Genomic DNA, 23,859 nt, shown 5'->3' on the forward strand with positions numbered 1-23,859 from the left:
ATAAATGTTTTATGCAGAGAAAACAGTTCCAGGGACTATGAAGTATTGTATAAAACTGTCTTACATGCTGTAGCTTTTATGTTAAAATGTTCTTTTGTCTGTCATTTGATTTCATTTTGACTGTATGCCAACATGGTGAAGTCAATAAACCATTGAATTAATAGTAATTATTTCTAATTATCTTCGTGTGTAAAAAGGCGCAGTCACAACCTTGAATCCACTTACCCTAAGGGTGCTCTGTGCCAAGTTTGGTTAAAATTGGTCCAGTGGTTCTGGAGAAGATGTAGAAAAAGACAGACGGACGACACAATTTGTTCAGAACAGCTCAATTGAGCTTTCAGATTGATTTTTTACAAAATCGTGCCATTGAATTTATAAATGTCGGTGTCATTTCCTCTCAAACACATCTTTTATTTTAGAAATACTGACTGTTTTTTAATAAGTAGCCATACATTTTATATATGTGCAAGTATCATAATGCACTTACCCAGAATGATGTACATCAAAAAGTTCCACTTTATGGCTTGGGTAATAGGTGCTCTCGGCTGAACAGTTTTCTGGACGGACGATATATCGTGGATCTGTGCAATTTGACACAATTCAATTAAATATGTTTGGGAGGGTAACAGTTGAAATTGACACCCAAAGAAAACCATTGTCAACCGACGCGAAGCTCCTTCTGAGGTTGGTTTGTAATTTAGTACAAAAAATGTTGTACAATAAATCAATAAATAACCATCCACTATAAATGTTAATCGTATTTATTTTCATTAAGAATCCTCGGAACAATGAATAAATCAAGAAAATCAATTGCTTAATTTCCCGCCGCTATTCCGGTTTGTTTTTATCAGCATAGTATTGGTTGAGCCGGTTGTAAAATTGGGTGTTGATGGGTCGATCCAGGCAAGTAGCATCGTTTTTGAAAGTGGGAGGGGAGAGAATTATTCCAAAACAATTTGACAAGCAAGTAATTTTTTTAATTTGACAAGCATATTATTTTTTAAAGAACCCCGAAGTTCCCATAATCATGAAAATCCTAATCCGTGGGGGAGGGGGGTAGTATACCTATAACTTCAATTTTCCTGTTCTCTCCTGACTTTCACTACGTTTTTATATGGTCCCCAAATAAGGGGGAGGGGGGGACACAACTCCATGAAACTAAATTTAAGAAAAATCTTTGCTGCACCAAAAATACCCCCCCCCCCAACTGATACTACGTTCCTGTGATCGTTTTTGGAGACCTGTTACTACCTTATTGTGGTTAATTAGGGAGATATGCTAACTTCTTAACTACGTAATTAAATAATCTGTGCAGCAAATGGGCTCCTAATGGCGGATTTTCAGATTAAGATCAGACGCGATTATATATACTATTCATTACCAATTGCAAGTTTAAGAACAATTTTAGACAAGACAATAAATATTGTAATATATATATATATATATATATATATATATATATATATATATATATATATATATATATATATATATACAGAGTTTCAACATTAGGGACACCGGCTGTAAATTTATATACATGTTAAGGGGACCTGTAGAATAAGGGGACACCAAACCGGGTTCCCTAATATTCATGCTTAATTTGTATGCCAAATCAACCTTGATTAATAGTAAATTGTTAATTGCCTTATAATTAAAGACATATCCTTACTGTAGCCTGTTAAAATTTTTTGTTCTGTTGCATTTTAAAGATTTAAAAGGTGCCACAATCATTGACCACATATATGTCAAAATACATAAAAATACGCAACAAGGGTACCGCGGAAATTCGACGATTTCTCCCAATTTTGCCATGTATGTAGTTAAAATTTTTAAATCATAAGTCACAGTGGTCATTTTGGAAGGTTTTTGGATGGTTTATTTCGTAATATGAAAACACATAAAAAATCGAATTTTTACCTCACCGTGAAGAATTCAATTTTGTCTACGGACATTATCATCCGGGTACTTCGTACATAATCCGGGGATTTCCAAAGAAAAATGGCATCTTGCATTTTCAATGTCACCGGTCACAAGGTGAGTAAATGTTGCTTTATTCTTTAGATTTGTTTATTCGTAGGGAAAACTACCTCAAACAACAATAAAGTTAATAGCCGACGATATTTTAATGTACAATGCACATCGCATCCAACGCCGCCACATGTACAATACACACAACCTTCTTACAAATTTCATACAGTGTTCTGTCTGTATACTAATTATTTCAACTTTCCAATGAGTGGGGTTTTTTTTTTATAAAATTTAATTTGCAATATAGAATATCTAACGTTGTATGACTCGCGGTGTGTGTGTTGGGGGGGGGGGGGGGGTCCGGAGTTCACAAGTTTACCACGGGCTGCTGGGCTCAATTTGTCGTCGATAGATTTGATATTAATGAATTAAATCAAATTACTGATTCAAATAATTATTGTCGATCGATTAAGGTCTCGTACTCGCACAGTTTATATTGCTTGCTTGCTTGTGTTTGGGTTTTAAAACAGAATTCGAATTCATTGATGTACGAGTTATTGAAATACCGTTAAAGAAATGGTAGACCACCATGAGCCATTTAGTTTTGGGAACTTTCAACGGATCCTGGTAAGATATTTCAATTTATTTCATACCCTTTCAAACAATAACAAAGAGATAAAATGTTAACGCTGCGACCGGATATATGATTAAATTCACCCACAGGTTATTGATAAATAATGACTTTATCATACCGTCATCTGTCAATTTTTTACTTTGGTACCAAGATTTCTATCATGGGAATCCATATATTGTTCCAAAATAAAGAGATTTTTAAGAGTTAGAACCCATAATAATGCCAAATCTTTAAAGAAAATTGACACCCGGTTACTATAGATGCGGTAGAACCATCCACCAGGCAATGCCATATTTTTCCCAGATCAAATGTCTACATCGGTGCACCACTTGCATTCTCTGTTAAGTCGGACCAAAACAACGTCGATCAATAACATAGTAGATCTCACACCGATGTTTAAAAATCTCGGTAGCAAATATTTGGGAATTTGTAAAAAAAATATTAACACATTGCTTTCAGTGGTAGTATGGTATTTAAAATTTCAGTAGCCCCACAGTACAACCTTTATGACTTGTTTGGTAGCCTGACCACAAGTTTCAGTTGTCCCGGGCTAGCGGGCTACCGTTAGTTTCAAACCTGCTACATAGTATATAGATGGCAATAAATAACTTGAGCAAATAAAAATCTCACTACAGTACTGTGACATCCTAAAAAGAAATTTATGCATGTTAAATTATGTTGAAAAGCGTATTTTAGCATGTTAAATTATAGCAAGGTCAGCCACTACTTGCGCCTTATAAAGTGTGTATATATGAAATTAAACAACCATATATTGCGTCATAAACGATTTTTCATTGAGTTTTAGTTATTGTGACGTAATATTGTGAATTCGATGTTAGTAACAATCGCTCATTTTACATGCGAGATAAATTTGTGCGAAGATAATACGGTCTGTTATCCCTAAGTACCACATTGGCTATCAAATTACCACGGCATTTACAAAAATTATACATACATATTATTTTTGTCGACATTTAAACTATGTTCATTCACCGGAAAACATTCATCAATGTAATACACGCAGTGGTGAAGTTTTCTGGTCAATTTTTGCATTGATATGTCGACCAAAGAAAGATTATTAAATAAATTTCTTAAAGGAAGAAAACCAGTGCATCAAAAAATAGGTGTTTTATTGACAATTTTCTATGGAAACCGTTACCCCCAGGTCGCCAAAAAGTTCATTTTCCCCGTTTATCAAATAAAGATGTCCCAACATAAAAACTGAACAAATATTAGCTTTATTTAGATTTCTACAACTATCTGTTCTTAGGCTTTTTTTCTAATAAAAAATACTAAATCTACTCACCAAATGTTAATTAAATGTCGAGAATATCCGTTGAGAAAGAGCAGTGTGAACAGTTTTCAATCTTTTAGTTTTACTATTACCAGAGTTGGCGAAATGTGCCGGATTGCAGGTGATCTGTGGTTGTTTTTATGTTTGTCCGGTAAATGTTAGAACTCCGTTGGACATTGTGTCTGGTAAATTTTGAAACGCAGTATAGAAAGCAAAATTCAATTGAGTAACTCAAAGATTGGTTGTTTGATATTTGGGGGTTTCCTCCATTTATCAATTTAATAAGACGTTCGTATCAAGTTCAGGGGAAGTTAAAAGTAGTAAACATAAATGACCAACAACCATTTAATGATCGAGTTAACTTTGTTAAAAAAAATGGCGTCCGATATGGCGGCGCCAATGAGATGCTTGAAACCCTAATTCAACTTCTATTTTTGAAAATGATTTTCTCATATAGGTACGTGTTACCTTTATATAAGCCTTGCTAGGCTCAGTATTTAAGGGTATTCTAACTTATTTTTAAACATCAGCAGTATATATGATTATAAAGCCTCTAGACTTTACCAAGATTCTACATAACATGAGAAGGCATTACAAAATTTGGACAAAACTGCAGCGAAACAAACACTGCAGAACCATTTTAGAACTGTTCATATTGAAGTACGGTAAACAGAATTCAAGCCGAGTGGCTTTAAATATAAACAATGAAAATGTTTTCACATATTAAACGTGTATTTTTGTCATTTTATTTCCTTGTCTGAATAATTTTCAAGATGTCTGGCATATTTTGAAAATTTATAGGACACAATGTCTGGTGGATTTCTAGGCCATTTCTCCAACTCTGTATAACTATTAGATGGTGTAAATTAACATGTTAATGTTATTAAAAACACTTTTATATGGATTAAGATAATTAATAACTTAACTCGTCTTAAGTTTATTAAACTGAAATTGAATGTTGCAACTACTTTATTAACTTGTAAAAATTGTAACTTCCACGACAGCATAGTGAATGAGTGATTCAAACAAGAATTTATTTTAACAAATTGTCCTGATTGAGTCAAATGAATTAAAACTTCTTAAAGTAGAACATGAAACGTAGCCAGTACTCTTAGTTTGTCAACATGTTGTTTACAGTTCGCATTTCACTAAACGGGTCATTTCGGTTTGAGGAGAATCATGTACAGTCACTAATAACTGGAATTTAAGGAAATCAATGGAATCCTGAAAATCTTATTTCACCAAATGTAGTCATTCAAATAAAGGCAGGTTACAAACACCTATCCAACTCTGAAGAAATGTCCTCATTTGATAGCTGTTGCGAGATTCTTAGATTCAATAATTCAGAGAGATTTCGGTGTAAATTCAAATTACTGTCCATTACAGTTAGAGTTATTTCCTTTTATAAAAAGTTATTGATTAGTCAGAGTTTATGTTGGTTAAGTGTCCTCTGGCGTTTTAAAAACTCTCCTGAGAATTGCCTACGAGTCAGAAGAATATTGTTGTATTTCCTTTAAAAGCATGATGTTGATGTTAAGTTGCTTTCTGATGCTTTGTCAACATTTAAAGCATGAGAGAGAGAGAGAGAGAGAGAGAGAGAGAGAGAGAGAGAGAGAGAGAGAGAGAGAGAGAGAGAGAGTTTGTTGGTCTTTACTGCACAATATGCATAATAACACATTTTTTTATTTATTAAACTAAATTGTGTAAAAAGAAAACAAATATGTCTTCCTGTCGATATCTATAAATTCCTGTTTAATGGTAATTAAATTGGAAAAGCATATTGTAGCTTAATTAGTGATATGAAATAACAGATGAATATAATATTGCAATAGAGTAAATATCACTAGACACAATATAAGCTTATTGGTTAATTTTTTTGTCTGGAGAACGTGCCGGATGAAATTTTTTACAAATAAATTTTTGACACATTGTTGAATTGAATTAAAAAGTAGCATCACCAAAAATGCCAATATTGAATATAGCATGAAAAGAAAAAAATATTTGCAGCAGAAGTAAAATTGCATTATTTCAGTAAAACATCATTCAACATAACATGACTGGCATATTAGGTGTTTCTATAGCTAAGATATTTTGACTAAGACAGATACAGAAAAGTCAGAAGATCCCCAGTGGTGTGGGTTTATAAACAACCACACCATAATCTTGATTCAAAATGGCAAATTCACAATTTTGTCTGAAATTAGCAATTCTTCTTTTAGCCAGCATCACAATATTTGTTCAAAAATTACTTAATAATGTTCTTCTACATAATTTTTTTTCTAGAGAAGGCGACTGTCACCAGAGGAGGATGCTAAAATTTTATATTCGGTCTGGTCTAGATAAAGACGGATTTCAAGTTAAATACATTTCTGATTTCGAAGGTAAATTTGAGGTTATACAATACATATTTAGTTCACCTGAATGAAGCTGTGTATTTAAGCATTTCATTGGTTCATAAGCAAATTACCAATATATACTTCTATCTAGAGACACTGTTGCTCAGGTGAGCTACCCGCAACGTTATTTTTTACAATCCTATTCTATCCTATTGTGCGTTAATCCTATTGTATCGTGCGTGTATATTGTTCTATTGTGCGTTAGTTCTATCCTATCGTGCGTTAATCCTATCAGAATTATCGTTTATCAGTATTTTCGTTTATCCTATCGTGTTAATCGTATGCTGCCTTTTCGTGGGAAAGTGATTTTATATTCAAGTTAAAAGTCGTTCAGTAAGCCGCAAACGATAATTTATCGAATAATAATGCACAACTAGATAAAGCACTCAATCAGATGAACAATATTGAGTTATCTGTAGGCAATTACTTTATTTCAAAGATTTTTTAAAAAGAAATAAACAAAATATAATCATCTCTACAAAATGGAGATAAATGAGTAATATGAGCAGTCAAAATTTAAAGGAACAAGGTAACATATTATTTACCCGTACATTTAATTTATTAAATCGTACGCGGAGAGTGTCTTACTGCTTCACACAACTTGTACGTTACGCGATGTACATATTTTATGCAATAATCTTCAAAAAAATAATTATATTAATAATAGATTTTATAATAATTCAGAACAAGATTGAATTTTATTCTAGGCCACTATTTTCCAGGTGAATTTTCATCAGGCTGAGCTGTTCCGCGATTGGCTGATAGGTAACGTAAACAACATTAGTGTATATGTACAATACAGATAATTTTAGCCCACCTCAATTATATTTTCAGTGTATTCATTTCAAATGAGGCATCTATATTTAGCAATACATTTCGTTTGAAAATAAAATAGAAATTCTGCTTATAACTTAATTGCTTCGTACCTTTTGTTTATCAAAGTATGCAATCATCAGGTTTAGTGTGAATATTGTATATATATACTCACTGGATAATGAGATTATCCTGAACATCATTTATCCTTTCCTATCGTGTATCAATGAATCCTATGATATTGTGCGTGTGTCCTGCTCTATTGTGCGTTAATCCTATCCTATCGTGCGTGTATCCTATCGTTTATCTTGTAAAAAATAATGTTGCGGGTACTGTATGTGACACATATTGTTGAAAGTATAGAAGGTTTTCTGTTTAGGGGTGGGGCTTGGTTATAGACAAAGCATAACAAATTTTCAATTGATATGCATAATTTACATTGGTGTAAATACTAGATTAACTTTCTTACTTCATGGTATTTAAGAAAAGCCAAAATGACGCTAAATTGAAAGGAAGAAATTGAAACACTCAAAATATGTTATTCATTATCATCCTAAGGTTTTGGTGTTTTTGCAAAAGAACAGTTCAAAAAAGGAGAGTTTTTGCTGGAATATTTCGGTGAAAATATTTCACCAGAAGAAGCTGCTGTTTGTTCCAAGAAGCTGGATTGTAACATGATATTTCTTTTTTATATAAAGGAAAGCAATACTGGTAAGTTACTGTAGATTCATCAATATTCATTGAATACCAATATTTTAGTTTTCGTTGTTGAGTTGATCCATAAATTTATTAAAATCTCGAGTTCTTGTATTGCAACATCAAAGAACAAGTTGAATTTAAAGGGTCATTACTCTACCCTTTAAACTGATTTTCACTTAAAACATGAAAATCAATATCGATGACTATTTACTTATCACAGTATCTTCATTTTTCATATCAATAAAAGTTGCCCAAAAAAGTTATACATGTATATAAGTAATTTACTACGTTAATGATGTATATAAATATATATATATAGTTATTATGATGCTTTCATTTTGCTCTTTCTTTCAGCATTGATGCTGCATCTTGTGTTGAACATATTTGTCAGTATGTGAACGACAACAATGTGAAGGACGCAAACGCCAGAATGAAACTACTGGATATCGATGGGAGGCCGAAACTATGTCTTTTGCTACAAAAACATAGGAGTAGGTGAAGAATTGTCTTATCCATATGGAGATGACAAAAATCTTTGGTGGAGAAATAAGGCATGTTCTGTTTATTTTGAAACTTAATTTTAAAATGCATTATTTTTTATTTATCATGAAGAATTTTAATTAAGGTAATGCAATGTCTGTTAGTCAATATTTCAACTAGGAGTGTGATAAACGCCTGTTAAATTAAGATTAAACGATAAAATCTTATTAGCTTAATGAATAGTATTCATCTTATTTGATTTAGAGATGTTTTTGCTGGACAGGCACTATGCTTTTTTGGCTGGTTGTATTTTGTGCAAAATGTGCATTGACTGTAATAATTTTGGAGAAGGGATGTGATGTACAGTTGTACAGTTTAGATAGGGTATAATTACAGCTATTTACAAAAATTTTGGATGATGAAAGCATTCAAAGTTACATTATATACCCCATTTTCAGTGCAGAAATGGTTTATTATAAAAAAAATAAAAAAAAAGATTCTGTAAATATTTGAAACTTTTAGTTTAGAATATTAAGGCAAGAATTAACAAAATGCCAAAGTTCTCATATGCCAGTTTATGTTATTTTTCCCTTATGTTTGCATTGGAAATCTGTAACATTCAATTTTTGGGAGTTGATTTTAATCAACTCTCCTATGCACTTACTCGGGCAAAACGAAAGTGAAACAGTGTTTGGACCTAAGCACAAATCAGTACCGCTGACAACACTTAGTTCTTGAAAATAATCGAAATAAATTCGATGCTATGTATTCTGAAGCATTGTTTTTCAGGAAAACTTATTTATTAATACCATGAAAATAATAAGATTTATAAATTGTACAAACAATTTAGATATTTTTTATTTTAAAGTCGTATGTATTCCCACGCTAGAGTTCAATGTAGTCTCGTTCAACCAGACGCTTGGCTGTCTCCGTTAATATCCGACAAAACAGAGTCTCTTTTGTTTGTCGGAGATAAACGGAGACAGCCGAGCGTTTGGTTGAACAAGACAAGAGTTCAATCTTGCCTAAATCCATACAATTTCTCAGAAATATTTCGATTCCTGATACTACTTGCCATGCAAAATCACATATCGATGATTTTTAATAAATGATAATCAATAAAATCAACTCCCGTCAGTACTTCAGTACTTTGATTAATAATGTCAAATCTGACACGGCGTACGAGCACAAGTGAACGTTAAAAGTTTTGAATATATTTCTTATTGTAAGATTAAATGAAACATTCAAAATTACATAACCAATTTGATACATACTTTTGAAAAATAATTGTTAAATCATAAAAATTCAATCTTAAAAAGAATTTTCTAGGCAATGTTTTTAGCAGCAGAAGCACACTGTTAACCATTTTTTATTGCTGCTCCATTTGTTATTCATATTTCTGACAAGGAGCGTGTATAATGACTTTTTAGTGTGATACAAGAATATTTCATTACAAATAAACAAAAAAATGAATGTAAATAAAAGCTTATTTTAGGATATCTTTGGTCCTACCCTATAACTCACCAGGCCGTATTTTTGTTGCTGTATTTCTATGTTTTGTTAACTTAATCCTGTTATTTTATCAATCTTTGATGGTCTTATTAAGTTATTACTAGTCATTACTTTACTAAACTTGCATGGATGACATCTTATGATACATTTACAGCTGACATGCTTGAATGCTGAATTTGACCCATCAATTTTAGATGCTGAAGGAGGTTAAAGTTTTTAGAGCAAGTGAAAGTTTTTTGGGCATATGACCTTAAACAGAAACATCTGAATTATTGGTTTTAGCTTTACTATATACACTTAGATGGATGATACATCTTCTGATACTAAAGTACTTAATAGGCTTGAATGCTGAATCTGACCCATAGATTTCAGGTGCTTGAGTTGTTTAATGTTTTTGAACAGGTTAAATTTTTTGGAGCAGGTGCCCTTTGATGGCCATTACTAAGTTATTAATTACTAGTCCTTACTACACTAAACTTGCATGAATGGTATATCTTATGATACTTTGAATGCAAATGACATGCTTGGATGCTTGGAATCTGAGCAGTCAATTTCAGATGCTGGAGGAAGTTAAGGTTTTTGAAGCAGGTCAAATATTTGGGATCAGGTGCTTTTTGATGGCCATATCTAAGTAGTTATTGGGTCTACCTTTGCCAAATTTTGCTGGATGATGCATCGTGTGGTAATTATGCACCACAAGAGAAAGGGGAATTGACCATTAATGAATTGCTGTTTTCCAAATAGTCTGTGGATTTTTATCATATTAATACCCCCCCCCCCAAAATACTTAATTTGTGCAATTTGGAGATTGAGTTATCAGGCTTTGAACTCAATATTATGCCAACTTAGATATATTCAAGATCTTTTACATAGAGTTTATGATATGAAAGATTGGTCATTGCAAATCATTTTTGTTACTAATCTTGTCAGTTGTGAAATCATAAGTTATTGTGAAAGAATGATTTGGGCCCACTTTTTTTCATTTTTTTTTTTTATAACTGCTGCAAATCTATTTTTAGAAAAATGACATTAATGTATATATTTGTTACTTTCTTGCAGATAGTGACTCGGATCCATTTGACTTAAATGAGTCATCTTTGGTGGAAGAATCATATAGCGATAGTCTCTCCTCTGTAGGTAAGAATTCATCATACATTTCTTTATTCATCTTGAGTTTTTTTTAAGGGGACCAAATTAGAGACATTGGTATTGTGTATCTTCTGTGGGGTGATTAAGGAGACCAATAAAGTGATCTATGTGTACTTTATATTTTGTGTTTCTTCTTTGGGATGATTAAGGGGACCAGTTAAGTTAACTTTGTTATTAAAGAGTAGGTGATAATCATGTTGTTTATCCTAAATAGAATGATTATGGGACCTATTCATTAATGTGTTTTTTTTATCATATTAAATGTATCTTATTTGGGATGATAAAAAAACTAATTCAATAACTTATGTATATATACTCTACATTTTGAGTATCTTTGTTTGTATGATTATGGAGACCAATTTAGTATCTTTTGTTTTATACTTTACATTTTATGTATCAGTTGGAATGATTAAGGGGACCACTTTTGTATATCTTTGCTGGGATGATTAAGGGGACCAATTTCATATCTTTTGTTTGTGTACTTTAGATTTTGTGTATCTTTGTTAGGATGATTTAAGGAGCCATTTTGGGTAGCTTCCTTCCAAGTTGGGATAAATATAAGAGGACCAGCTCTTAGTCCTACATACCCTATTCTTACTATACATAACTTAAAGGGAATTGGACATGATTTGAGGTCAACATTTTATTTTTTATGTATAAAATGGTTTGAATGTGCATTTCGAATGATCAGACAAAATTTGAATGTTAGGAGTCAAATTACAAGCTAAATACAGGGATGAAAGCTCATTTTTACGTAAAAAAAATCTCAAGTCTTGTGTTTGTTTACAGATAATGTAAAGTAAAGTTAGTCACAAATGACTTGTGGCAAACAAGATCATTTGATTTAATATGTTCATAAATAATATTGTCAGCAAAGAAAGCAACACTTGATCAAAATTTATACCACTACATCACACAAAGAATTCTAAACTCTTTCCATGGAGGTTACTCGATATTGACTTTCAAATTTAAATGAAGCCTTAAAGATAACCATATTTACAATTCTAAACATTAAAAATGGAGAACTGAATGAAAAATGAAAAATTGTAGCTCAAATCGCGTTTTGGTCCCTTTAAAAAAATACATGTATATGGCTTCTGATCATGTAATTTTTAAGGGCATTGGGTAATCAACAACTTGCCTATCAAATCTACTTGAAAACTACAGCAATTTTTTTATTTTGGCCATAATAATCAGAAAAACACAAATCCAAATAGCTTAGCTTTTATATACAGTGGAGCCTCAGTTATCCGGACGCTTTCGTTCCCAAGTTGAATCGTCCGGATAGGTGAAGCGTCCGGATATCTGAAATGTGTTGTCATGATTGATAATGTATTTGTATGCAATGGCTCCCAGTGTTGATAATAGTTTTTTTTGCCTTTCATACCATATAGCAACACATGCTAGAGTGAACGTTTGTAAGAGATAAAGAACTCTGCTTTATTTTATTATTTTGTCATGAAATATTAACCGGACAATAATGATAACCGAATCTAGCTGAATTCTTTCTGTCCAAATGTGATATGTGTGTGATACACTGTTGTTCGCAATTTTCCAATTTTTGAAAGAGATTTGGGAAGTCAGCGTATTTATACAAGCTACTCATGAGGGTCTAGCACGTAAAAAAGGTGTGAAACTTAATTGACAGGGGTAATCTTTTGTACTGAGTAGGGTATCATCAAATTTTACTGTCCGGTTAAATGAAGCAAGATTAGTAGTAAATTAGTGTTTTGTGGTAAAAACAGACCGTCCGGATCCGGAACGCGGAATTCCGGATAAATGAGACAAAATAACGTATAAAAAATCTGTTCCCAAATAAAATCGTCCGTAAACTGAAGCGTCCGGTTATCTGGCGTCCGGATATCTGAGGCCCCACTGTATATAGTTTTATACAGAGCTCTTTTTTTGAAGGAGACTGATATTGTCGAAAAACAGCAACGGCCATCTAGCCCTCTTTAACCGAAGTTATGCCTAATGATGGACATGAGGCAGTCAAGTGCATGCAATTCACTAAACTTATTTCCCTTTAAATAATTTATAAAACCTCTGTTTCTAGGATGTAAAGACTCTTACTATTGCCTTGCATTAATCTTTCAACAAAATCTTTTTACAGTTCCTCTTTCTGAACTGAGCACACTCTCTTGGTAAGTAAAGCAGAACTTAATGTTGAAAGAATTTAACTGATGTGTTATACTGTTTAGAATTAATGGAAAGAAATCTTAATAGTGTCACATTCTTAAATTACATGTAGGTTATTCAATGTTGAAAACAATGCTTTGCTTATTTATATAATAGTGTTGTGTTTTACAAGTACTATGCCTAAATAGTAGTTAGGGTTTGATACATAGTGCACGAGCCTGTATCAAACCCTGACCACTATTTAAGCATAGTACATGCACAACACTATTATTGTTATGCTGACTTTTGAATATACTGGTGTGTCTTTCTATAAGTAGCTGTGACGTTCGAATGTTGTCTAGTCACCAGAAAGGCAAACGTTTGTTCATTCAAATAAATCAATTGATTTGATTGATTATTTAATCAACAAGTTGCTGTTCATTAAATAAATTGACAAACGTTTATGTTCTTTTCAAGAAATAAGATGCGAGGGACTCTACCGGGGAAACTTAAGTTGTTTAGCAGACAAAATCTCATTTAATTTTTATCCCATATATTCTTTATCAAGCATCATTTAATATAGGGTTTTCGGGATTCTCAAGTACAATTTTGATCACAAATGTTTAATCAATTTGTTCAAATGTCTATTTGAAACTTTAACTTTAGAATTCCCGTCAGTATTATGTGCTATTTATATTAATTGTTCGATGTCAATCGTATGTATCTACGTATCATATATGTAAAATCCGCGGTTGTCATCCCTTTGTATACTATGCGAAAATAGAAGAGTGTTGAATATATATAGAGAAACTGACAGGAGGCAAATAATGGATTATTCAAGGCAGGTAAAAATACTACCTCGCTCTGAAAATCGTCGGGTTTATGTACCTGTATTAATTGGATCTTTTGAGCATAATATTAGTTGATAAAGTTATTAATTTCTTTTTTCGTTTCATTTATCTTTTATTCCTAAATATAGGATAGGATAGGATAGGATAGAGCTTGTTTGCAGGAAAGGATACACGATACAGGATATAGGATAGGATTGTTTTGTTTTGTCAACTTTCATGATATCAGCACTGTAAGAGGAAAACAAATATTTAATTTTCCGTCAACTTAAATGCTCCTGTACATGTACCTGCAGTGTTTTATGAAAATCTAATCATTTGTTTTTATTTTAGGGGGCATCATAAAATATACATTAACTATCTTACTATATTACCAGATCTTAAAACACCCCAAATTGTTTTGATTGGTAATTTGTTATTTGGTTAAATATTGGTAAATGGTATCAACAAATTTGTATATACATGGAAGCACAAAAGCATGTGCAATGAAATCCAAAGTTGGCCACCTTAGTTTTAAATTTTTAATGTTAATATTACTTATTTAAAAGCAACTTGAATGACAGATGATGTGAAACCATATATTTAACATATCATATAGACTTATCATTAAAAAAATTTTCCTCCTTAGATGAAATTCTAGAGTCAAAAGAGAAGAAAAACCCAAGGACTGGTAAATATTTATGTATTATTAATGTCAATGTATTTTGGGGCAAAATAGAATTATTGTTTGTTTGGAATTGCCTCCAGCCTAATTGAAACTATACCCCCCCATTCCCCACCCCTGCTAAAAAATAATGTGCATACTTGTCTTCATTGTTTACAAGTTAGTTCAGTTGAAATGTCAGATATTGTTTGAGGTGGAAAACTTTTCCTTTATGCATATATTTCCATTCAAGTAAATGTTGAATTAAAAATAAAGTAATGGATTTGATCACACTCGACCAAATTTATCACCTTAAAATACCCCAAAAATGATTCTTTATTCTTAAATATACACAATATTATACATTTGTTGACTGGGGTCGAGGGCAACAGTTGATCTGTCGGACCGGCTCGCAAACTGTTGCCCAAGGTCGAAGGCCGCGGGCAACATTTTGCGAGCCGGTCCGACAGATCAACTGTTGCCTGAGACACAGTCAACAACTGTTTTGTTATACCCCTTCTAATCAATAACACGTTTTCGCGGAATGTGACGTCACCGGTCAACAGTCTTTTTTAACAGTCGATTTTAACAGTTCCAGTCTAACAGTTCCAGTCCAACAGTCAAAATGCTGGACTTTTTTTTGTATAGAGTTATATAGTAACTGTTTTACAGGGGTATAACAATGTACTTTTTAGCTCACCGAGACGAATTCCAATGCTGATTCCATAATTGTTGATTGTTTAAATGACTGTTTATTATATTCAGTTTGTGTTTTTAGAACATTTCTAAATAGCTAGCACAAAGTGTTCTATTTACAAAATAGTCATTCACAAGTGCTAAACATCTCTACAGTAGCAGTATTTGTTACTTTTATAATTTATAATCAATAATTCTGGATGCATCCAGAATTATTGATTATAGATTATAAAAGCCTTTCAACATAATTTTAATTTTTGGTCGAACACGAAACAGTACAACAATTGTTAAGATGTGAAAAATAAAAGTGTTGTACATTTTAAATAATGCACCATTTGACTTAAAAATAAATATTCTGTGAGAGTCTCTCGCATACATACATGTAAATTAATCAATATGTTCCGATCAAGTTAGACATACATCTATTTGTAAGGCAGGAAGTTTGGCCTCCTTTGCGACAGTATCTAAAACATTACCGCCTACTTTAATAGTCGGCGTCGGCGTCGGTGTCGGCGTCGGCGTCCGGACCTGGTTAAAGTTTTTGTTGCAGGTCCTGTATCTAAGCTATTACTTGCCCTATCTTCACCAAACTTGCATGGATGATGCATCTGGACCTACTTATGGACTTGAAAGACTTGGATGCTGAATCTGAGTCCTAAATTTCAGATGCTGGAGGAGGTAAAGGTTGTTGGACCAGGTTAAAGTTTTTGTTGCAGGTGCCCTTTGATAGCAATATCTAAGTTACTGCAGGTCTGTACTTAACCAAACTTGCATGGATGGTGCGTCTTATGATACTGATGCATCAGAAAGGTTTGAGTGCTGAATATGAGCTATAGGTTTCGGATGCTGGAGGAGGATAAGGTTTTTGGAGCAGGTTAAAGTTTTTGTTGCAGGTGCCCTTTGATAGCAATATCTAAGTTACTGCAGGTCCATACTTCACCAAACTTGCATGGATAGTGTGTCTTATGATACTGATGCACCAGACAGGCTTGAGTGCTGAATCTGAGCTATAGGTTTCGGATGCTGGAGGAGGTTAATGTTTTTGGAGCTGGTTAAAGTTTTTGTTGCAGGTGCCCTCTGATGATTATATCTTAGTTACTACTTTTCCTAACTTCACCAGACTTCCATGGATGGTGCGTCTTATGATACTGATGCACCTGACAGGTTTGAATGCTGAGTCTGAGCCATAGGTTTCAGATGCTGGAGGAGGTTAATGTTTTTGGGGCAGGTTAAAGTTTTTGTTGCAGGTGCCCGTTGATAGCAATATCTAAGTTACTGCTGGTCCATACTTCACCAAACTTGCATTGATGGTGTGTCTTATGATACTGATGGACTAGGCAGGCTTGGGTGCTGAATCTGAGCTATAGGTTTCAGATGCTGAAGGAGGTTAAGGTTTTTAGAGCTGGTTAAAGTTTTTGTTGCAGGTGCCCTCTGATGATTTTATCTTAGTTACTACTTTTCCTAACTTCACCAGACTTCTATGGATGGTGCGTCTTATGATACTGATGCACCTGACAGGTTTGAATGCTGAGTCTGAGCCATAGGTTTCAGATGCTGGACAAAGTTAAGTTTTTTGGAACAGGTCACATGTTTAATAGATAATAGTACTATTTCAAACTTGCATAGTTGATTAAACTGTTGTATGAATGAATCACAGAGGAAGCTTCAGATGCAGAGTTTGATCTCCATTATCAAGGATGCTAAAAAATATATCTTAGTTATTACAGGTCCTAACTTCACCAAACTTGAATGGATGGTTTGTCCTTTGATACAGATGCACCTGACAGGCATGGATGTTGAATCTGAGCCATAGGTTGTGGATGCTGGAGCAGGTTAAGGTTTTAATTGCTAGTGCCCTTTGATGATGATATCTTAGTTATTACTGGTCTGAATTTCACCAAACTTGCATGGAGATGCGTCTTATGTATACTGATGCACCTGACAGGCTTGAATGCTGAATCTGAGCCATAGGTTTCGGATGCTGGATGAGGTTTAGTTTTTTTGGAGCATGTCACATGTTTTATAGATGATAGCTTGCGTAGTTGATTTAACTATATTATAAATGAAACGCAGAGGTTGCTTCAGATGCAGAGCCTGATCTCCATTATCAAGGATGCTAAAGAATGTTTGTTGATTAATGATATAACATGATTCCTATGATATAGTATTGTTTGGTATGAAACAATATTGTTTGATATGACACAATATAATATCATATGTAATATTATAAAAAAGTTGTATGATACGATATGATATTGTATCAATTTTTTTTATATTTTATGTTATGATATTGTATCATGATATCGTTATTATAGTATTGTATATTATGGTACAATATTGTATAATATTATATTGTATTATTAATTTATTATTTTATCACATGATTCTATTAGATAAGATATTGCAAAATATAATATTGTATCCTATGATACAATATTGTATATTCTATAATATTGTATCATACGATATTGTATAATATGATATTAGTTTCTGTAATATACTAGAATTATATCACATAAAATTGTATAATATGATACTGTAATATTATATAATATTGTATCATACGATATTGTATAATATGATATTGGTTTATAATATGATATATTATTATGCCTTCTGTCAGTTTGTCACTATATATTCAAATACTCATCTATTTTCGCATAGTATCAAAGGATTTATATAGCATAAGCATACTATGCCGAAATAGAGCACGGCAAACATTTTCAACGAAAATCTTTCGAGCGCCGACAGCGGGATTCGAACTCACGACGCTAAAATAATTCCAGCTTGAAGCCCAACATGTTACCTCTATGCTATATTCGCCGTTATTATATCTAACAGTATTTATATATATAAAACGTAGATATACACGACTGACATCAAGCAATTAAAATTATTCATTTTTCCAAAAACACTTCATTATTGGCGGTAATTTAAAAGTTTAAGTTTCTTATAAACTTTTGAACAAATTGATTCAACATTTTTCAAAGAAATTCTACATGAGAATCACAAAAACGCTTTTTTAAATGACGCTTGATAAAGAATGTACAAGAAAAAAATTCAATGAGATTTCGTCTGCTAAACATTTCGAGTTTTCTCGGTAAGGCCAAACGTCTCTCATATCTTGAAAAGAACATTAACCTTTGTTGACTTTTTATTGTACAACAACTTGTTGATTAAATAAAGAATCAAATCAATTGATTAATTTGAAAAAAAAACAACAAACGCTTGCTTTTCAAGTGATTATTTTAAGCGACTTGTCAACACTCGAACGTCACAGTTACTGATAGCAAAGCACGTCAGTATATTCAACAGTCGGCATAATAATAACAATAGTGTTGTGTTGTGCATGTACTATGCCTAAATAGTAGTCAGGGTTTGATACATAGTGCACTCGCCTCCGGCTCGTGCACTATGTATCAAACCCTGACTACTATTTAGGCATAGTACATGCACAACACAACACTATTATATAATTATCACATCACATATTATTGTATTGTATGATATTGTAAAACATATTATTGTATCATATGATACAATATGTATAATATAATATTGTATTATAAATTTTTTTACTTTATCACATAATATTGTATCATTTGATATGATACAATGTTGTATCAAATTATATTGTATCATATGATACAATATCATATTATGTATTAAAAATGATACAGTATCATACAATATCATACTATATTTTACAATATAATATCATATGTTTCAATGTTATGATGTATTATGTAATATGATATTGTAATATAATACTATATTGTTATATATATTATATAATGATATTGTATTATTTGATCAAATACAATAACGTATAACACAATACAATGTCATATCATATGTTACGATATCATATCTCATTATTGTTTATTATGTTTTTTTTATTGTATTGATTAACAAATGAACATATGATTATCATACAATTTTTTAACAGATGATATACGATATTGTGTCAAAACAGAATCCATGAATATCCAAGATCATAAAGTATGATTTTCATTTAATATGATAATGGGGGTCTCTTAAAGGTGAAGACTCATAAATGTGATGTCTCGTCTCGGTGAGCTTTGTAATCTGTGATTACCTATGTTTTTATAGATTATAAAGTGCCTCAATTTTCTGGATTGGATATCAATTTAGGATTGACAAATGTATAATGGATACTGTTCACACAAAAGAAAACCTGGTTTGCTGTCATTTTGACAGCTTATTTCTTGTTTAAGTATGGCCCTGAATTTTTTGGGGGGAGGAGGGGGCGGGTTGTGTTGATGACAATTTCATTAGGTATGTGCTTTTGGAACTCAAGATGGCTAATGAATATATAAAAAAGCCCTCCCGCATCTACTTATTTACTACTTTAAAAAAAATTGCCACCCTCCTCCATCTATTTAGGAGAAATTTGGCCCAAGAAACGTAATGATAATTTTATGTCACCTAACCCATGCAAATTTGAATTATCAATGTTTTTTTCTGTATTTCAACAGTGAAGTGGTCAAAGGAAGATACAGCAGATTTGAAATCTCATTTTAGAAAGTACATATTTACTCAGAAAGACAATAACACAGGGAATCTACCATGTAAGTAACAATTTATTTAGCTCATGAACTGTAAATTAAAGGTGATCATTTGAATTGTTACTTCAAGCGAGCCTGGCTAATGACATGTAGTTGTGGCTGTTAGCCTTCCTGTCTGTTGACTATTTTGTCACAAGACCACTAACTGCATGAGAATAGACTTAAGTTAAAGTTTTTATTTCAATGTGATTCCTGCAGAATATGATTGTAGCGACATGCCGAAAAATACATAACCTGTATTAGATGTTAAATATTTATCATATAATATTTTATATTATAATTTGAATTTTACATTATAAAGTAATTAAGAATGGCAAAATTTTGAGACCTTTTGTAATAAATATCCCCCATCATAAATGTTGAAATATTCAGAAATTAATGACTTCTTGTATAGTATGAAATTATGAAAAATAATTACAACAAACAGCTAACAACCTTGAAAATCCATTTTAAAAATACATATTCGAAGCGAAGCAGACACAGTCGATGTTGAAATTAAATACAAAGTGGGTAAACTAATACTCTTTATTTTATCTCGTATAATTTTGCCAAGTCAATTAAGTGTTCGCTGCTAGAAGTATTCCCTGTTTTATACACAATATCATTAAAGTCTTCTGTACCCTGAACCTCAAACCAAACTTTAATATTTAACAGCCCAGACACGATAACACTGGATTGTTATAATACAAAAAAAAAACTGCCGATAAAATGTACAGCACGATACTTGACATATTTTACAAAACTTTTTTGTTTGTAAGAAATGATAAAAGTAATGATACAAGTAATACATGATATTATTACTGACTACATACTGGCCTCATTTATTGAGAACATACACCGAATCCAGTCATTAAAAAAATTGGAAAGTAAAAATCAAAATCAATTCTCTCAAAAATATGACGACCAGAGGCTACTAAAATGTAAACTTGATCTGTTGTTTGACATTTTGAAGCAAGTTAATATAATTATTCTTCAAACCCATAATGAAAAAAATTGTGAAAAACTGAAGTGGGATAGACAGATGGAGAAAAAATCTGTAGTTCCCTTCAGTGAAGTCGGTTGGGGAATTTGTTACCTAATTTAGGATTATTTCATTGAGATTGATTAAAATATTAATGTTTAAAATGATGACTTTATGCCTATTTATGTGGTGTTCATGAACATGTTTTTAAAAATATAATCAATGACAAATCATTCAATCCTCTTATTTTTTACAGGTAAGAAAGAAATTGAGGACTTCCTGAAGACAAATAATATATCATCATTAGATGGTCTTCATATGAAGACAACAATTTCCAAAGCCAGAACAAAGATTTTTAATGAGAGAAAAACGGCGAGGCTAAGAACTTCCAAAAAACTCGCAGAGTTGGAGTTGGTGGCTATATGAACAATTTAGAAATGAACATGACTTGTGAATATGCATATGAATAGTATGTAGTTTTCTAGTCAGATATTAGCAATTAGTACATCTCATGGGGGAGTGGTCACGATTTTGGTCAGATTTTTATTTTTGTATTTTTTATTGTTTATAATGCATTAGTATAATGCATTTCTAATGACCAACCACAATTTGAGTGTTAGTTGTAGTGTTATTAGCCAGATGCAGAGCTTCAATTCTTTGTTTTGTAAGAAGGCTTGTGTCTTATTTTTTTAACTTACATTGGTTCAATACACCGGTAAAAGTTCTTTTTCAAGCTGATTTTTTTTTATCTGCTTATTTGTTTTGTACATCAATAAACAGCTCCTTGTATTTGTCAAATTCATTTCATGTCTTAACCTGGAATTTCAAAATGTGAACAAACACATGGCACAAGTCTTGTTTACATTACTTATGTTACCCTTGTGTCAACTTTTTGTTAAATGACGACTGTTTATTTTTAGCTTAAATTTTCAAACAAATTTTTGTCAAAAATTTTTCGGCACCTATTAATAGCAGAGGCTTAAAATTTTAACCTCTTTGTGTAGGCATTGCCATATGATGGGATCCATTTAAAAAAAAAATGATGTCAACTCCCTGTGAAATATCGACTGCATATTTTGTATATTCAGATCAGAGCAGGGGTATCACTTTTGAGTATTGGCTCACAGATATCTTGTTTGTTTGTAATGAATTGACCTTTAGAATTTTGTTTCTTTTAAAAAAAAATTGATATTTGTTGTTACCAAGAATAATTGCAGATGTAACCTGTACATCCCTATAGAAAAGATCTGTGTTGCAAAATGTTACATATTGCAAATAACTTGATGCCTTTTATGTTAAAGGGGCATGGTCACGATTTGGCTCAAAATTAATTTTTCTCTTTTTAATGTTTACAATTACTTAAATAGGCATTTCTAATAATCAACCAAAAGTTTGAGTGTCAGTCGTGAAGTCATAAGCGAGATATAGAGCTCACAATTTTGATTATGTAACCAAAGCTGAGGTCATGATTTTGATTACCGGTACATTTTAAATGTTGAGGAAAAATGTCAGGTTTAGACCAAAAATGAATGTTACAAACGCTAGGAACTGTTTCTTTAAGTTAAAAACGAATTAGTAATTAGAAAACTCAGCTAGAAAAAGAACCTTTGCCGGTATATTGAACTTATGTAAACAAAAACATGGCATGAGCCTTATTTCCATTATATTTTATTGAAAATGACAGTTTGAAACATGAGTTTTCATAGTGTTCATAGCCCCACCACACCGAATCAAACAAAGCTGTTTTTATGAAGCATCAATAAAAATATTTATATCTTGAATTTCATAATCCTGTAGGCACCTTGCATGTACAAGATCTTGATCTTAAAGAAGCTTTGTTTAATTTTCTTTTAAAGTAAGTTATGATAATGTCGTGTGTTGGAAAAGGTGCATATATAGAATAAATTTAAACAAAAACATTGAATTATTGTGAAATTGTCTACTGAAGAATTGAATGAAATAACTCTGATTAAAAGGACATTGATTTAAGTAATGATGTAAACTTATGTATTAGATTACTAGTTTGATGAAACAACTCATCAATTTTCTGAATTTGATCCTATGAAATATTGAAAAAAAGTTAAAGTATTAAATATTAATGATGCACTGAAGATGAATTACATTTTTGTTCTGAACTTGCTTTTAAGAATTTAAGTCTTAATTTGTTCAATGAGTAAATAAATTAGATTGTAATGATATTTGGATTACATTTATATATACTGTGGTTTCATCAATATTCGTTGAATACCAATTTTCGTGGATTTCGTTGTTAAGTTTATCCATGAAATTAAAAGTACATTGAAGTGCAATTTCTACTAATAATTGTTATTGACAGGGTCATTGGCCACGAATTTACGTATCCTTGAAACTGTGATTTTCACTTTATCCACGAAAATTGATATCCTTGAATATTAATGAAACCACAGTAGTAGATTATGCAATAATGAATTACTTTTATGATCATTTGATTCTTAACTTTAAATGGATGTTTAATTTAAAACTTGATTGTCTTCTGAACATCATATTATTTAGTTTTAACACAGTCTTGCTCAACTAAAAGTGCAAAGTGTTGAAAAAAAAGTTTGGTTAAGAATCACTTTTAACTGACAGACTGCATTATATTTGCTGAGTTAAAAATTCAGCCTTGAGCTATGATTGAATGTAGACTGGTCATTCAAGGGAGAAATGAAAGACATTGACTAAAATGCTCCACATTGTTGTAATTCTCTTTGACTTTTGCTCAAGAATTTTTGAAAACAGTACAATTGATGTTTTAATTTTTATGTTGTTTTTAAAGAAATGAATAATAAGATGGAACAAATTGAATTTTTCCTATGAAATTGTTTGAATATGTAATAAAAGAATTTTAGAAAGCCCAATTTTGTTTTTCTGGTATTTTTTTAAAGTTCCCAATAGTTGTATTTTGAGATGCAGATAATGAAAGATTATTTCATCATTTTATTTCTAGTGTTTTTGATTCATTAATTTGGAACTTTGATATTGTTTGAGACACTTATGTAGGCACTGAAATATTTCATACATTTGTGTAGTTATTTTTT

At 31.9% G+C, this 23,859-nt stretch overlaps 2 protein-coding genes across 3 annotated transcripts in view; one reads left to right on the plus strand and one right to left on the minus strand.

The window, feature by feature from the left end:
* The window catches only part of LOC128162921 (uncharacterized), a 39,053-nt gene that overhangs the window by 5,821 nt on the left and 9,373 nt on the right, over window positions 1-23,859 (minus strand). The window contains exon 6 of the mRNA XM_052826339.1: window positions 488-581. Coding sequence (XP_052682299.1) covers window positions 488-581 — 94 coding nt within the window. The remainder of the gene's footprint in view (window positions 1-487; window positions 582-23,859) is intronic.
* LOC128162922 (uncharacterized) lies at window positions 1,510-23,679 on the plus strand. Of its 2 annotated transcripts, XM_052826340.1 has the most exons (6): window positions 1,510-2,034; window positions 6,180-6,277; window positions 10,856-10,933; window positions 14,540-14,581; window positions 19,750-19,842; window positions 21,057-23,679. In XM_052826340.1, exons 1-6 carry the CDS (start codon window positions 2,018-2,020, stop codon window positions 21,224-21,226), a joined length of 498 nt encoding a protein of 165 aa, XP_052682300.1. In that variant the 5' UTR covers window positions 1,510-2,017; the 3' UTR covers window positions 21,227-23,679. The 2 variants fall into 2 exon arrangements, 1 of the variants encoding a protein (XP_052682300.1); XR_008240737.1 differs by lacking the exons at window positions 1,510-2,034; window positions 6,180-6,277; window positions 21,057-23,679 and adding an exon at window positions 13,059-13,089 and having other exon boundaries at window positions 9,862-10,933; window positions 19,750-19,847.

The sequence above is a fragment of the Crassostrea angulata genome, chromosome 9 (assembly GCF_025612915.1).
Source record: "Crassostrea angulata isolate pt1a10 chromosome 9, ASM2561291v2, whole genome shotgun sequence".
Classification (NCBI taxonomy): Eukaryota; Metazoa; Mollusca; class Bivalvia; order Ostreida; family Ostreidae; genus Magallana; species Magallana angulata.

Bases quoted from the DNA above. Each gene is read 5' to 3' on its own strand.
- LOC128162922 (XM_052826340.1), top strand. The intron at 10,934-14,539 runs GTAAGAATTCAT...TTTCCTCCTTAG, and splicing joins CGATAGTCTCTCCTCTGTAG to ATGAAATTCTAGAGTCAAAA. The intron at 19,843-21,056 runs GTAAGTAACAAT...TATTTTTTACAG, and splicing joins TAACACAGGGAATCTACCAT to GTAAGAAAGAAATTGAGGAC.